Below are 16,534 nucleotides of genomic sequence, written 5' to 3' on the forward strand. Positions count from 1 at the left end.
ACTAAATCAGTAATTTCACTGGATATTACAATGAATATATGTGTTCATTATTATAACAGGATAAATGCAAAATATTAAACATAAAAAAAGTCTATGATAGGTCCTTTATGGACTACCAGAATCAAATGAAATGAGGTGTAAACAATAACTAAATAAAAATGAGTTACAGGTGCATAGTATTGGCAACAGCAACACAGGTTTCTTTGAACCTGTAATTGTTTGCCCTCTGTCATTAACAGACAAGTTTGAAAGCTCTAACCTGAAGCACCTAAATTGATTAAAAAAATATATAAAACACAAATTTGTTTTTAATTTTTGTTTGAGCCTCCTTAACTGAGCCCGAGACACTCGCCCTTGAGTAAAAAAGTACAGTAAAAATCCTGACGATTTCATGTTTACGGCGGTCTTTTCCCTGTCTTTCTAGCCTCTACAGGGGATTTCTATCCAGCCTGGAACTTCAGCCTCTTTGGGCTTTAAATCCATACTGTTATATCCAAGATTGATCCACTTTATATCCATAATTCATCGCGTTTTGGCTCATTTCTGCCGCTGGCTCGCTCCTCCGTCTCTCTCTCTGTCTGTCCTGTCTATTTTTCAGGAAGTACATGCCCATATATGGGAGATAAAAGCACCCCTCTTGTATGGAAGGCCAGAGGGGACAAAAATGCCTATATACTCTATGGAAGGCCAAATAATTTAGACACATATTTGCTTGTATAACATTGCTGTGGGTGTAATATCAATAAATATGACATTATTATGTTATTATTGGCATAAGTAAATGTCATGAGAGCAAAACGTCTTGACTTTTTTGGAAAAAATGCATGTATTTTGTCAACTGTATAAGTTATGATTATTTCTTCACAGTGTGACTCCCAAGACATATGAGAAGTGTTTTAGAATGGAAAATGGCTTATTCATTACTTATCTGTCTGTGATATCAATACATATCTGGAAGATTCATTTATTTATTCATTTATTTATTTATCTTTAAGGCCCTACAACCATTTTTAACATGCACGTGACCTCACTGCAACCCAAATATTCCAATAACCCAGTTTGTCCTGAAAAAAATGATGTTCATATCTTGACTGTAGACAACAGGGTTGATGTTTTACAAGCTTTTTTATAAAATAAATCCAGACGGAAATTAAACTGTAAAAATGGCCTCAGGGCCCCCAGGGTTAAAAAGGGTCTAAAATTGCCACTGTATCTAGGTTTAAACACCTTCCTACAGTGCAGTGTAGATAGGTCTGGCAATGGAAGACTAGTTAGTTTATCTGAGAACAATAACATTTCAGATATGAAGGTAGCAATAGCATATCCATACTTGCAAAACCATTCACATACATTTTAAAGGACACGACACAAAGGATTTTAGCTATTTAAATGATCAAGGGTGAATAAACAAATGAATAATGCATTAGCCAATGATACCCTGACCTATATTCCTCATAACTTCAATCAGCATATAAAGTTCACATTTGACTCCTTAAAATTATGAAGCTCCAGCAGGAAGTTTAATATTGTTACTACATTACTAACTGAAAGTTTACCCAAAATGTACAGTTTCCTTTTGCAAGGACTAAAACTGTTCCCAGACTGTCAAAATTCAATGAATATATTCATTGAACAATGTTCTAAATTTAGGAGCAGGCTTACTACCAGTCCTACTGGCCCTGTGTTTGTAGTGTTAAACAGTAAAGGAGGACAAATTGGCTCACAGAATAATTAGTATTTATCCATCTTCTAAGACAAAAAAGTACATGAAATGTAAGGTCAAGAAAAAAACAAATTTGTAATGCATATTAATAAATATTCTTTATTTAGTAAATTTTGCACAGTGCGCCCTTAACATCACACCCAGATCCTTGTTACAAATGGATGTTTATTCTCTGTAAAATCTTTATATTTAGAATTTCTGTACACATTTAATGGGACACCTTCTACCACTACACAGAAGTGTCACCAACGAGAAACAAAAACAATTAAAAAGAAAAACATAAAATAAGACTACTAAGATGTTTTCCTAGTGACACAGCTTGCAAAGCTTGATTACTGATTCCACTGTGCTCTTACCCAACAACCCTACAGAAAACCAACAACAAATAGCTAGACTTGGTCAAAGAGAACACCTACGGGTGAGAAAGTGGCCAAAACAATGAGATAGAAAAGTGTGTTGGTGTGCAAGTGTGAAAGAGAGCGATGATCAACAAAAAGTAAAAATCAAATTTACTTTAAAGATGAAAAGACCGAATAAGACATCAGATGTACTTCAGAATTTGATCTTTCCCAAGATGTTGCAGCAGTGGTAACGAGTGTTTTCCCAGGGAAGATACCATTAGTGCAGTTAGTTGACACTGGTGGTGGTGAACCACTTTCCACAGATCGGCTTGCTCCGCTCAGTGGTGCGGCAGTAGTTGGTGAACTTCTCTTTCAGGAGCTGCCGGTACTGGTGGCGGTTGTTGTAGAACGACTGGTTTCTTTCCAAAAATGCCTGGATTTCATCCTGTGTCAGATAATTCTCCTCATCTGAAATCACTTCGGAGTCATCCTGTATAAAGAACACGAACGGAGTGCAGGAGGTCACATAAGAGCCAGAATCAAACCAGTCTATCAATTCATTCTTATAAGGAAATGGTGAAATGTAATTAAATGTAAAGAATATAAGCCATTTAAAAACATTATCTATAGACCTTTTGACAGCAGACATTTATACTTGGGTTTGTCAATTCCAGGGCCTTGCCATAGTGCATAATTGATCAGTCGCATGGCAGAGCTATTGTACAAGCACAGTTGTAACTGATCAATCTATCTATCTATCTATCTATCTATCTATAAGTTACAACTGTGCTTGTCCTAATAGAACAAGTCAAATTGTCTCCTGTGACAAAGATCTACTGACCAGAAGTTCCATGAGACTTGTGTTTGCCTCTGGAGACCTCGCGTCAACGTTGAGATTATTATGATTTACTGTCCATGGTAACTGTAGTGCAATCCTGGCAAATGTATCGCCACATAAGGAGGAAAAGATTTCTTTGGTTCGGCAAGTGTGCGATGATGCTGATGACTGTAAAAAACAAAACAAAAAAAAACACAGCGATGATTAATAATTAAAGCAAAAATTAACAGTGTTAAACATTCAGCATAGAGCATGTGAATTCTACAATCTGTTCACTCACCTGATCAATGCATAAACCCTTGCCCTTCCTTTTCTTCTTTTTACTCTTGCATTGAGTGTTTTCCACAGTGTGGGGCCAGCAGTCCACACAACTGTCTATTCCATCCTCCTCCTTGTCTTCAGCACAGCGATGGGCATTTGAGTCATCTCCTGTAGTAGGAGCAACGAACAAAGACAAACTGTGAGGAAATAATACCCTGAAATGGTTGCTGTTGTATATCATCAGCATCATAGAGCTGTTCAAACCAGACCTGCATCGTCATGGTTGCATATTCCCTCGGAGCAGGCAATATCAGAACCTTCCCGCGATCCGGTCTCACTACCCTCCATACTTGAGGAGTAGCCGCAGTCGCTACCATTGCTGTGAGGAGACAAATCTGGAGAAACACGTATGAACACAGGTTTAATGGTTTGTAGTGATGTCTGTTCCTGACAGTTTCAAATATACAGTCTATTATACCCCTTTCACACCATGGCTCAATAGGTGTTATACACAGGTTGACTGCGCGTTTGAATTGGGTAACCCTCCTCAATCTACTCGGCTTCGCAACCAAGGTAAGTTTGATCAGGGTAGGACTAGGGTCAATTTCAATGCGTATGACCTGGGCCGCTTACAGCCGGGGTGGGACTAATTATGCTCTGTTTTGTTAGAAATCACTACACAACACACACACATGCTCCTATTCATGCACAAATGGAGAGATGTCAGCGTGGGGGGCTGCCAGTGCCCCCCAGTGGACCAGCGCCCTGAGCTTATGTGGTGCAGTAGGATCTCTCCAGCTACAAGTCCACACTCCGTACTTTGGTCAATACGGGGACGGACTTGAACTGCGATCCTCCTGTTCCCGACCCAACTCCCTACGGACTGAGCTACTGCCACCCAACTGGGGCAGTCGTCACAGGTTGCCGCCTATGTTCCCCGCACACTTTGATAAAACAACAACACATTTTGTCTCGCCGTGTTTTATGCTGAGTTTCCACCAGAGACCGTGTAAAACTAGGGTTATAACAGACAGCAGCACGGAGCGGTTCAATTCATTTCAGAACAGTCAGCTGACAGTGAGTGCCCGCATGTTCACTAGTCTGCCTTTTGCAGAGCGGTAGCAGGGTTTTACAGGCACAACCAGCATTCAAACGTAACTGTATGAAAATAAGTTGTGGTTAATTCACTCTACACTGCTGCTCTTACTTGCTCTCTCTGGCACGAGACACCCGCTGCAGACTGCAGTTCAGTACGGCTGCTGGGGAGCCGTACTGAACTGTCTCTCTTTTTTCTCTCGGTCTTTTAAAAATGAGTCATGGAGCCAACATGACTAGCACTTGAGGTAATAGTTATTCTTTGCTCCCGGGTTGACCCAGGGGATCTCTGAATTGTCATGACCAGGGACATTCCCATGTAGACTGGCTTGGTTTGAATTTGCAAAAAGAGAGTTAAACCCTGATCAGACAACCTTAGCCCAACCCTGGGACGTGGTGTGAAAGAGGTATTAGTGCAACAGAATGTTTAAAGTAGTTCGCCTTGTGGTCCAGCAGAGGGCGTTTTTAAAAAACGACCCTATCAGCTTAACCTATTACATGGCCTATTGACCTTTCAGTATAGTAAATCAAGCTAATGACTAAAAAGGGAATGCACTACCGAAGGATCTGTGAAGCTGTGTGTGGAACTAGTTCAGGTTCTATGCTATAGAACTACCAACAAAGATAAGGCTGTTTGTAGTGGAGGCGCCAGAAACGAGTGGAGCAACATCAACTGTAAAACCTTGTTCGACTGGTTCGCCTGTTATTTCCTTCTTCCAAAACAATGGTGAAGAACACCCGGAGCAAATGCCAGGAGTTGAGTTTTTATTAAAACGCAATTATGACTGGTGTGTTAACTGCACGCAAAATTTATCAGAGCACACAAGGCCACATTGTCTTAATTCAAACAATGTACGTGTACTTTTATTCAAACTTGACAGCCTGTGTGCATTTTTACCCTGTTTCATGTTGTCTCTGCAGCTACAGGAAATGCTTCCATTGGTGACGACGCTCTGAACACATCTGGCCTCCTCGTACTCATCATGGCTACCACAGACCTTGCAAGCGCCCTCCACAGACTCAAGAGAACCCTGCAACACACCAAATGGGACAGACATATCAATGTGTAGCAGCAGATGAACACAGATGTCTTCAATGATGTGCAAGGAGAGCTTCATATCCCTTAAGGTTGATGGAGGATTACCTCATCCAGATTTTTCTCCTTGTCCTCTTCCTCCTGTTCGGATATGTCAAAGCCACACTTGTTTTTGCGACGATTTTTGCGCTTTTGCCTCTTTTTCTCCTGCTTCAGTTCTTTGGCCCTCTCCTCCTCAGACAGCTCCTCAACAAACTGCTCTAGCCGACTGATGCCCTGCATTTTCTCCACGGCCATCTAGGGGCCACGTAATAAATACATTATGCCAGAGCCATAAAACATTTATCATCTGATAAATATATCTGAAATTATACCATACACACATTGGCTTAGAAGATGGGTACCTCAAAACTTTTGCGTAGTGCATCAATTCCCAAATGGAACAGTATCTGCCAGGTCTGCTCCTCTGCTCGGAGTTTCTGCCAGATCCTGTGCAGCCGCTCATACAGGTGAATACCCAGACAGGTCAGGACTTCTTCTTGTGCAATGTCAATGGTCTTGGCATGTCGCTCTCTGCGTCTTCAAAAAAACATAAATCATCAACTGAATGTATAAATACAATTAAAGGAACATGGTATGATAGAAAATGACTTTACAGGAAACAGACTTCATCATTAGTAAAAGATAGCTCCGTGGTATTCATTGTTTAAACCTTTACTTACTCATAGCCTCCTGCAAACTCAGGCTCTGCCCGGCCGAGGAGATGAGCAATGAAGTCAGTCTCACAGCACACATGGATGTGGCGTTCGTGGGGGCAACAGCATAGTCCCTCATACAAGGCAGCACAATACCCGTTCTCTTTACTGCAGTCCAACTCCCCCACCAGGATGTTGTATGCCCTCAGCACTTTATTCTTACAGTCAGTGCAAAACCTGATGACAAGAAAGTACAGTACTACGCAGTTATCGAGTTCTTTCTAAAGCTCTGGCAGCGTTTATGAGGGGGAAAAATAGTCACTTTACCTGTGTTTACGCAAGTATGTCTCCAGTGTCTCTAAGAGACAAGCATTATCTATGAGGACCACCTCATCTCTGCACTCCTGAGACATCAGCTCCCACACATCCATCCAACTTCCACTGTAAGCAAACACAGCTATTATAACTAGGCCATCACAATGCACAGTCATCATCTCTTTACCTGCAACTAGTTTTTTTTGCCAACTTGGGAATAGTGGAAATAAGCTGTACACACAACACACACACATACTTTTTAAGCTGATATCATCAAATTGTTTGATAATAAACTAAAGTATGTATGCATGCAGCAAAAATGGAGCAACATTAGAATTCATTAAGAGTGGTGTTTCTTACTACCTGGCAAAGTCTAATATTCACTCTTTCTATGCCTGGTTTATGTCTCCAACAACTCTTGGAGGAGATATCTGGCTCATGCTCAGTCTGATTTTCCATATGTCAGTCAAAGCGCTCACCATTTTCCAAACTAAGGCTTATGTTTGTATACATCAAAAATAGAAACAAAACATCAAATGGTTATCAGCGATGACCGGTCTAAAACGGAGGGCTTCTAAAGGCTGGAGAAAGAGTTTAACTCAGTCTTTTCTACCTTGTGTCTATGTGAAGGGGGACACCAACTGTGCAAAGGGAAAGAAGACACTGCATATGTTGTCTTCTAGTGTGATACTTTAAACCTGCCACTCTTTGTGCCCACTTCACTACGGTTGGATAGAAGACAACTTAAAACACACTGGCCCCGCCTGATGGGAAAAGCTACTATTCAAGTCTCCTAACACCAACATCCTGAATGTTGTTTTGAGAAGGAAAACAGTTTGATGAGAAAAACAGATAAAATGGGGATATTACTCACCCCAAAGGTTTAGGTTTGTGTGTGTCTAAGGAGTGTAACTGGCAGCGTTTGTTCTTTTTGCTTTTTGGAATGGCATCAATCATGTCATTCAACTTTGACCTGTAAAGAAAAATATATATTTAATTATTTTTCCTAATAACGCTTTTTACTATTCCAGTGTGGTTTTCAACAGTTAATAAATGTTAAGTTGATGTTAAGCCAAGTTAATGTCCATTTGCTATAACTGACACTAAATAATAAGAAAATGGCACGGTCAGTTTATGATAACTCTGTATGTGCATAGTTTGCAGTTAATTTAGTTTAACACCTTGTCTCTAAGGACTTAACATAAAAATAAAAATAACATCAGCCCAGATGAAGCGTACTAAAGAATGGTGGGTCTACTACATAGTATCCTTACAGAGTAATCAAATCATAGAAATACAATTCTATTTCTATGATTCCAAAAAACCCAGAGAGCTTTTTTTTTTTAATGTCACATATTGAAATTTATGTTCTCTCCGTTTTTCACTACCAAAAGCAGTTTCTCAAATTTAATGAAAAACTGTTAGTGTTGGCTGTTCTCTTTTGATACATGGTGTGATCAATTTTCCAGTGAAAATAAGAGAAACACACTTCCTTGTATCTTACCCGTGGACGTAGAAAAGGTTGTAGAGCTTCTTCACATCTGCTAAACAGGCTTTGGTGACAGAGAGCATGCCCGTGGGTTTCAGTGTGAGGGGCTCCAGGGCTGGGTTCCCTGATTCCACCAAATGTGAGAAGAGGCGCTCCACACTTCGTCTGCAGCCCACGCATGGCACCAGCTGAGATAATGCACTGTACACCTCTCTGGAGGTCACCATCAGGGCAATATTCAAGTCCTGTTGCTTCAACTTGGAGTGATACTAAAGGCCAAGGAATCACACATCTGTTACCACTTTGTTGACAAGTCAGATGAAGACACACTTAGCTCCTGTGCGGAAAATTTAGAACTACTCACCTCAGAAAATTGTTTCCAATGAGACATGCTAATTTCTTGGCGGTCAACATCCATGACACAATCAGAAAATTCCATCACCATCTGACAACAAGAAATAATATACAACAGTTAAAATACATTTTAGAAACTCCTATTGCCTTGTGACTTAGAGTATATCAGCCATGCTGATAATTCTCACAAGGAAAGATTGTCCTTTTGGTTTTTAAAGTTTTACTATTGCCAAAAAGCACTTGACACCAATTGGCTGGCAGGTGTTATTGTACTTATTTTTCTTGAAACATACACTATGATTGGAGACCTAACTCAGGTTTTTAACCGTTCTAAATTCTTGTGCCAATTTTACTGTAAGTGAAGTGTCAGTGCCTTTGTTTAGCCAGAAGGATTTGTATAAGAACAATAACACTGAGGTGAACACTGTGTTCTGTCATGCAATAATAAAGAAACATTATTTTACTTAGAACAGAATAAATATTGTCCACCATGGTTGACATTTTTCTTTGGCTCACAAGAAATTACAAGGCAGAAACATACAGACAACATCTCTAACATAGTAAGTAAAGCACAAAAATGTCAGGATAAAAAAAAAAAAAAAATAGAATACAAATGCTTAAATTCATTAAAATAGCAGCTCAGTTTGATTGTCAATTGATTTTGTTGAGGATACTGATGGCATTTGGAATAAAAGATTTTTTACTTTTTGCCAGAGACACTCTGAAGCCAAACCTGCAGAAGAATATGTTTATTTCATCTACGAAACTTTGACTGCAAGCTACAAGACGGTCACCTTTTTTGCAACTTTTTTCCATTAAAGTGGTTAAACCCTCCCAGGCCTGTTTAATGTTAGCGCTGAAAAATTTATTCTCTCTCTTGTTTTTATATTCAATTTTTGCCTTGAGGATATGCCCCCTTAATTGTTTCCTTTTTTCCTGCACTAATTCAATATTGCCTGAGCAAACCACAATTTTTCTGTAATTAATACAGGTTTGATTGTTTAGAAACCCAGGGTTAATTATTTGGGACTATTTTAACAGTCTTTGTTTCAGACACACGGTCCTCACAGAATTTAATGAATGATGATATAGTGTCCGTAAATTCATTCCCATCTTGGCAGGATTCAAAGACGGTGTCCCAATTTGTGTTGTCAAGGCAGTCCCTGAGTTGATCTTTGATCTTTTTCAGAGCACATCTCTATCTGCTTGATGGCTGGTTTTATCCTTTTGAGCATAGCTTTATATTTAAGCAGGAGGTGAATTAAATTATTACATTAGGTCGGATTTCCCAAGGGGTGGTCTGCACTCCGCTTTATATGCCTCAGGGATATTTCTGTAGCAGCGGTCAAGGGTCCGATTTAAGCATGTAGCACAGTCAACATATTGATGAACAGTGGGCAGATGTATAGACAAGTTACATGGTTAAAGTCCCTGAGGACGAAGACAGTCTGGTCTGCAGAGCGCGCGAGCGCTTCATTATAGTTCTTTTATTTTTCCCCCTGCTGCTTCGTTATTCGGTCATGGCACACACACAAGAATAACAGTAATTTGACCAAACTCTGGGAGTTCAATACAGTCAATATTTTATAGTCCGGTGTGCACACCTGCTCCCAAACGCCATTCCGTGTAGCCCGGCAAATGTCGACAAACAAACACAGGCCCCCTCCAATGGATTTATGTGAGCTACGCTCATTTCTGTCTGCCCTTATGGTGGTATACCCAGACAGAGTTGGCGTTTCATGATAGTCTGTCTGAATTCGCAGTCATGTTCAGCCCTTAAAGCCAGTTCATCGAGTTTGCTGCTTACTGATCGAACGTTGGTCAGAGTGATGATAGGCAGTGGGAATCTGTTGCGGCGTCTCTAAAGTCGGTGCCTCACACCTCCCCTTGAGCCTCACTTTTTCCTTGCTTTCTTCCTCTCTGGCCATTTAGCAGGCCGTCGGATTTCCACACAATCGACAGCAAGAGTTGGTGGGGCTACACCAGTTCGCGGGTGTAAGGGAGGTAGTCTTGACGGCCTGACAAACAATTCCCAATTCCAATAGGCAAAGTAGTATCCATAGAATAGCAATTTTCATGACAAAGTCCATAGTGAGATGCTATTTTTGGCCAGTGATATAGGCTACACATCCAATTGAAAAAATGCTCTATAAAAACACATAGAAAACGTGTCTAAAAAAACACAGACAAACAAATAGCGAGCACAGGGTCGACGGCTGGCCGCGCCTCCGGAAATTCATGAACACACTTTACTAGTAATCAATATATATATATTTACATGACCACAATATATTTTAAGAAAGCCAAACTGGTTGAACACATTGTGAAGATGTTGTGTCATCTTGCATCCCTACACAGTCATTTTTGTCTAAACCCTAAGCCTTCCTTAATCGGTTTGTTTTACGGATTGTGCAACAAGGTTAGCAAACTGTTTCCCTCAAACAGGTTGGGACTTCACATTTTGATAATGATCTTGGTAACAGGAGCTTGATAATAACTGAGCCTTTACTTTTGGACATTAAATCACTATCCCAAATCGATGTGGAATGCCAATACCTGACCCAAAGACATTTTTCTTGTGGTCATATATAGGTTATAGGAATGCTTACTAACCGTGAGCGTATCATCAATACACAGGGGGATCTGTCTGGCGAGAAACGGGTAGTCCTCTTCCCCTTCCCTGCAAACTGCTACCAGACGTGCCATGACTTCTTCCAGTTCGGCTGGGGTGCAGCTCGCCTGCAGGTGACACACAAGAGACCGACTGAACACATTTTACATCAGCACAGGCTACACCAAGCAAATGCTAATCTATTGCGGGCTAAATGCAACATCACCTTGTCACTATAACCTATTAGGCAATACAACACGGTACAAAATGCCAAACGTTTACAGACGTTGTAGTCCACACAGATATGTCTTGAACCAGATTTAACCAGCTAACGTCAAGATAGCGAAACGACAGCTTGGAGGGAGAAAGGGGTTAGACGTTGTAGTTTGTAAAATCTTTTAGTAGCCGTTTTGGCTTAAATTATTGAAGTGACGACAGGTTTAATTACGCTAACGCCTAAATTACATGTTGAGCAAGATAAAGCATTAACCGGGGGCTGGCCAGTTAACGTTAGCCTGCTAGCTAATTTCATTTGCCAGTACGATATTAGAAAATAAGATAAGCCAGTCAGTGTCTTTCTGCACAATATTGTCAAGCTAATAATACTATATGCTGATGTTAATAATACCTTAAACAACAATATATATATTGCAGTGTTGCTATCCTTTCTCTACGGCCTGTCAATGCCAGCAAACTTGGCTAACTTACTAGTTAGCATCGCTGTCCTACAAAGCTAATGTTAGCCAGCTTCAGTACGGCTGGCTAGCTAGCTAGCTAGCATAAAGTACAACTGGCTACTTAGCAACTGTCACTTATTTCAGCTTCTCCTACCAACGTTTAAAATATAGACCATAATCTGGCACCTTGACTAAATAAATATATATCTGATTAAAAACAATTATTGTGTTAACTTACCCGTTTCTGTGAGTTCCCCCTTAAAATAACAAACAAGTGCGACAGTATGTGAGGCTGCTACGGTGGCGGAATCTTCATTAATGACTTGACCTTTGCCCTCTGCATATTACGTAGCTGACGTTGTAATGCATGCGGCCTCCAGGGGGCGCAGTGTGGCTAGTCTCGCATTACCAGACCTGCCCTCTCCACAGTGCTGCGGAGGAATACATATTTTGAGAAAGAGAAAATGTACCTTCATACAAGTCCAGCTGATTTAAATCCAGTTTGTTTGAAATTGATAACTGAGGCCTAAGAATGTCCACTCTAATTTTTGTATAAGTCTTTTTCATATTTATATATAATATTAATGGTGTTGCTGTATTAGAGCAGGGAAGAAAAAAACAAGAAAATGAGATTAAGAAAAGACAACGGATGTGTGCATATTAAGGTATAATATCTGTATACCTTTTAATCCTGTAAGGAGAATTTAATTGTTTCACTCTGTTGTTATATGTAAATATATACACATATTTATTTATATATATATATATATATATACAGTAGATACCTTAATATATACACACACACAACACACATATTATATACACACACACACATACATATAATATTATATACACACACACACACACACACATAATACATCTATATATATATGCATACATACACACATACTATATATATATACATATATACATACATACATATATACACACATACATAATATACACACCACACTATATACATGTATATACATATATACATATACACACATACATATATACACATATATATAAATATACACATATATATACACACATATATATATATATATATATACACACACATATATATATATGTATACACACACATATACATATATATATATACACACATATATATATATATATTTACCCAAATGCACAAACAGGACCTATACACATTCATTCGAGAGATGTCAGAGCTAGGGGGCTGACAGGATGGCACCCTGAGACATTGTGAGTCCGGTGCCTTGCTCAAGGCCTCCTCGGCAGCACCCCGGAGGCAACCTGGCACCTTTCCAGCTACCAGCTAGGTCCGTATGGGGACCTGAACTAGCTGGTTCCCAAGCCAAGGCCCCACTGACTGAGCTACTGACGCCCCTAAATATTAAGAAAAGTCAAAGCGCTTCAGCTGTTCAATTGCTGCATCATTTTTTTTAAATTCTTTTGTGGGCTTCTCCACCTTTATTTGATAGGACAGCTAGGTGAGATAGAGGGGGTAGACGTGCAGTAAATCGTCACAGGTCAGATTCAAACCCTGGATCTCCGCATCAAGGCGTAAACCTCCCTGTATATGTGCGCCTGCTCCACCCACTGATCCAACCTGGCCCCTGCAGCATCATTGTAAACAACAATTTCCCTTATGTGAAAAGCTCATATGCTGACTTGATCCAATCTTAAAAGACTAGTAAGCTGATGTCAGTTCTTTATAGGCAAAGCCAATTTAAGCAGAAGACATTATTTAGCAGCAACAAATCAACTGTTAAAAAAACAACAGACAAAAGCAAATCATTTAAGAACACATGTTATCAAGACATTATATATTTATATTATAATCATATTATGTAAAATAGTATCATCAGCATTACAGATCATATCTTCTTATAACATTTAAATTTCCCAGTGTTTCCCTGAATGTTTGTCACTCCAACCCCCACAAACACCTTTAAACTACACAAATGAGCCTTGTAGTTTTATGAATGCAATTTTACCAGAATTTCACGGTAATTCCACAAAGATGTAAAACATGTATTACAAAGCAATTCATGAACATGTATGACAGCAAAACACACACTGAAAATGAGCTGCCGCAACTCATTGTGTCCACTACTGAGTTGGTCAATCCTGTCATGACATTTGCGAGCAAGAAAAATAACAACTGATTCCTGCTGACGGCTTGAACAAGACAGTGTCTTTCTATCTCACCCGTCTTTTGGTCAGAGACCGAGTCGGATTGTTTTTTATACAAATTCCACGATGAGGGTACAAAGTGACAGCCTGATGCTCTTTTGGAAAACAGTAAAACCATATCCGCTATTCCTAGACAGGACATAAAAAACAAAGACTGAGCAACACTCCATAGGCAGAAAGGGAAATTAGCTAAGCGGCGAGACACTGGCTCTACAAGTGTCTGACATGTGTACAAAGCAGAGTACAGGACAAAACTCCCCAAAAAGAGGTTAAAAAGTGCTTTGAGCCACTGTCTAACGTGGGATCTTGGTTGCATCACATAGAGTCCAACCTGAACTCCTGCCATGTAGATGGCTACATAGCCCACTACAGAAAATATGCCCTCCTTGTTAGCATGCAGATAGTCCTTTTCTCTGTCATTGTTATGGATGATGAAAGCCTTCAGCCCTGTTGTCTCCAAAGTAAACTGATAAAATCCACTGATCAGAAGGGCAATGACCCATGAGTGACGGGCGGGTAAAATGGCCAAAAGCACAGAAGCAACAACTCTGACAATGGCCAGTGTGAAGAAAAAATTCCAGTGGACGCCATATTCTGACACATGCTCATGGTAGCCGGACATTTTGAGGCTCACTAGCCTTCCCATACCAAGAACAACCAGGGGCCAGACAGACAGGAGCTGCTTTGCGATATGATTAATCTTGGATCCAGAGATGTTCTTCCCCCGTGCCTCTGGACACACAAGGGCATTTGCAAAGACATATGCTCCAACGCCAAAGTCCATAACCCCTGTCCCGTAGGTTTCAGTTTTAGCATATCGTCTTGGGAAGACACTGAAGTCCACGGCAAGAATGCTGATGGCTGTTTTCACATTCACAAACACTCGAAAGATAGTCACAAAGGGAACCTGGTTGAATTGAACGTGACTCTGAAGGAAGGTGCTGACGGTGTTCTGTGGGTGGCGAGCAGAACTGTTGACGCGGTAGATATAGCAAAACACACACGCAGAAACAAAGGCTAGGCTTGAGATGACCTGGTAAAGAACATTGCTCAAAACGGTGCACGACAGGACCAGGGGAAGGATAAGCACACAGAAGTCTAGAAGCAGATGAGAAATCATTGGACGTGGAAGCGGAAGACTCCCTTTGGCCTGATGGTAGAGGGTCAAAATCAGTCCTCTGCTGATGAGACAAAGTGGGGTGAGAAATGAGCCCACTGCCACCTCCTCCAGACTGGTCCCATTGAGATTGCTGATAAACGCTTCCTTCAGGTCCTTCTGAGACATGGCCTGCAAACATTAAAATTCATGTTTTACTACATCAGAGAAACATGACTGCTTTTAACTAGAGACAAATGGAACGTGTTCAATGGACACTTGGAAATTGGATTAGGATGCTATGGCAGCACCCATGGGTACAGGCCTGTAGGGTGCAGTTTCTGATTTAGCAGATATTTAGAGATATAAGTGTCAGCAGTCTTAGTTTGTTCGCTTAACTATAAAAAAAGAACATTGTAAACAGGATGAATTTTCATTAGCACCTAACACGAGTCATTATTAAGTCATCATCCTTGCATTCTCTAATCTAAACTAAAACGTTACCAAGGTAGTTGTGTGTCTATTTATAATTACTTACCACGGATTTGTCTGTTAGGCGTCGGAAATGCAGATTCACAATTACCTTTTTCACAGAATACTCATTTACAGTAGCGCGAAGTACCGATTCTAGACAGGAATCCACCGGGATGCCTGCAGTAAAAAGAGAGCGCTTGTGCTTCCGTATTTTCCCCTATGAAGCATTCACGACAGCTCGGATTTCTGGACACTTCCAACCAAACCGGCTGGACTTGAGTTTCTAGCATTAAGCATTTTGTAAAATGACCGTAGTATGATGAAGGTGGTCAAAAAGCTCTGGTTTAGTATCTATTTCAGCCCACTGATAAATGCAGAGAAGCCATTCATGTTAGAGTATCGACGTTTGGATTCACAAATGGAAAACTAGATAGAATTTGGACAACATGATGTCCTAAGTCCATACGTGGCATTAAAAATGTATGTCCTTAATATATAAGATTTTAGAAAACCTTGCAAAAAGAAGAAGAAAAGAAAAGCCTGCGTAATTCGCAGCCAAGGTGGACGGCTGGGGCCCTGAAGCAATGCCAAGGAAGAGGGCGGGAATTAATGTGTGTAGTTTGGGAGGCAGTCGGACAGACAGGCAGCAGACACGGGAAGTTGTCCTGAAGGAATTTCTGACAGTAATGGAAAATATTGAGGGTCAGGACTTCAGTGTAGAATAACCGCAACTCATCGTTATTAGAATATAGAAGTAGTTCATATCAAACCTTGACTTTTGAGACACGAAGGTAACGTTAACGGAAGAGTCAATGAGTTCGGCGGACACCAGACGTATCGTTAAGGCAGGACACATTAATGGGGGAACGGTAAGTTAGCACACGGGGAACACCCGTCCGTAATTTCTCAACTGGTGGTTTAGAGGTGTTCCTTTTCGGTTTTAAATGTAAAAGTCAATGATAACTTAACCTGACCTGGAATACCTTTTATCAATAATATGTAACGTAACCGGTCCTTAGCGTTGTTTGGTTGGTTCGTATTTAACCGCGTTGTAGAATGTTTTATGAAACTGTGACCGAATAACAATACCGTAATCCTACGTTTAATGCGCCAGATGAAAATAGTCCCTACCATGCGTGGACTAAATAAAGCCAAATGTAGTGGCTTAATTTGACAGCGTATTTCTACCTTGCTTAAGAAAAGGTAACACACACTTCACTTACTGTTTCATCATATAATACTGTGTTAGATATGTCAATTGAATGGATTGTGTACTTGGATATTATTCGTGTAGCATTAGGAATGACAATAACATGACCTTACAGAATGATGGGATGTAGGC

The 16,534-nt window shown here is 40.3% G+C and overlaps 3 protein-coding genes across 3 annotated transcripts in view; 1 reads left to right on the top strand and 2 right to left on the bottom strand.

Annotated features, from left to right (window-relative positions):
- Positions 1–1,795: 1,795 nt before the first annotated feature.
- Positions 1,796–11,827, bottom strand: ggnbp2 (gametogenetin binding protein 2). Its single transcript, XM_032533814.1, is given in 16 exon segments — positions 1,796–2,554; positions 2,906–3,070; positions 3,183–3,331; positions 3,433–3,558; positions 4,375–4,429; positions 4,432–4,463; positions 5,157–5,289; positions 5,403–5,591; positions 5,699–5,873; positions 6,017–6,226; positions 6,317–6,430; positions 7,179–7,277; positions 7,809–8,062; positions 8,158–8,238; positions 10,761–10,886; positions 11,674–11,827. Coding segments are annotated over 15 exon segments (2,079 nt in total). The 5' UTR covers positions 10,854–10,886; positions 11,674–11,827; the 3' UTR covers positions 1,796–2,350.
- A 1,410-nt stretch (positions 11,828–13,237) lies between these two features.
- On the bottom strand, positions 13,238–15,685 carry pigw (phosphatidylinositol glycan anchor biosynthesis, class W). The gene is made up of 2 exons (XM_032533819.1): positions 15,257–15,685; positions 13,238–14,910 (listed from the first exon to the last, which is right to left on the bottom strand). Exon 2 carries the CDS (start codon positions 14,905–14,907, stop codon positions 13,420–13,422), a length of 1,488 nt encoding a protein of 495 aa, XP_032389710.1. The 5' UTR covers positions 14,908–14,910; positions 15,257–15,685; the 3' UTR covers positions 13,238–13,419.
- Positions 15,686–15,750: 65 nt separating this feature from the next.
- myo19 (myosin XIX) overlaps positions 15,751–16,534 on the top strand; it is a 33,959-nt gene continuing 33,175 nt past the window's right edge. Inside the window, exon 1 of the mRNA XM_032533816.1 lies at positions 15,751–16,061. Within this exon, the coding sequence (XP_032389707.1) occupies positions 16,005–16,061 (57 nt within the window). The 5' untranslated portion in view covers positions 15,751–16,004. The remainder of the gene's footprint in view (positions 16,062–16,534) is intronic.

Source organism: Etheostoma spectabile, chromosome 13, assembly GCF_008692095.1.
Source record: "Etheostoma spectabile isolate EspeVRDwgs_2016 chromosome 13, UIUC_Espe_1.0, whole genome shotgun sequence".
Lineage (NCBI taxonomy): Eukaryota > Metazoa > Chordata > Actinopteri > Perciformes > Percidae > Etheostoma > Etheostoma spectabile.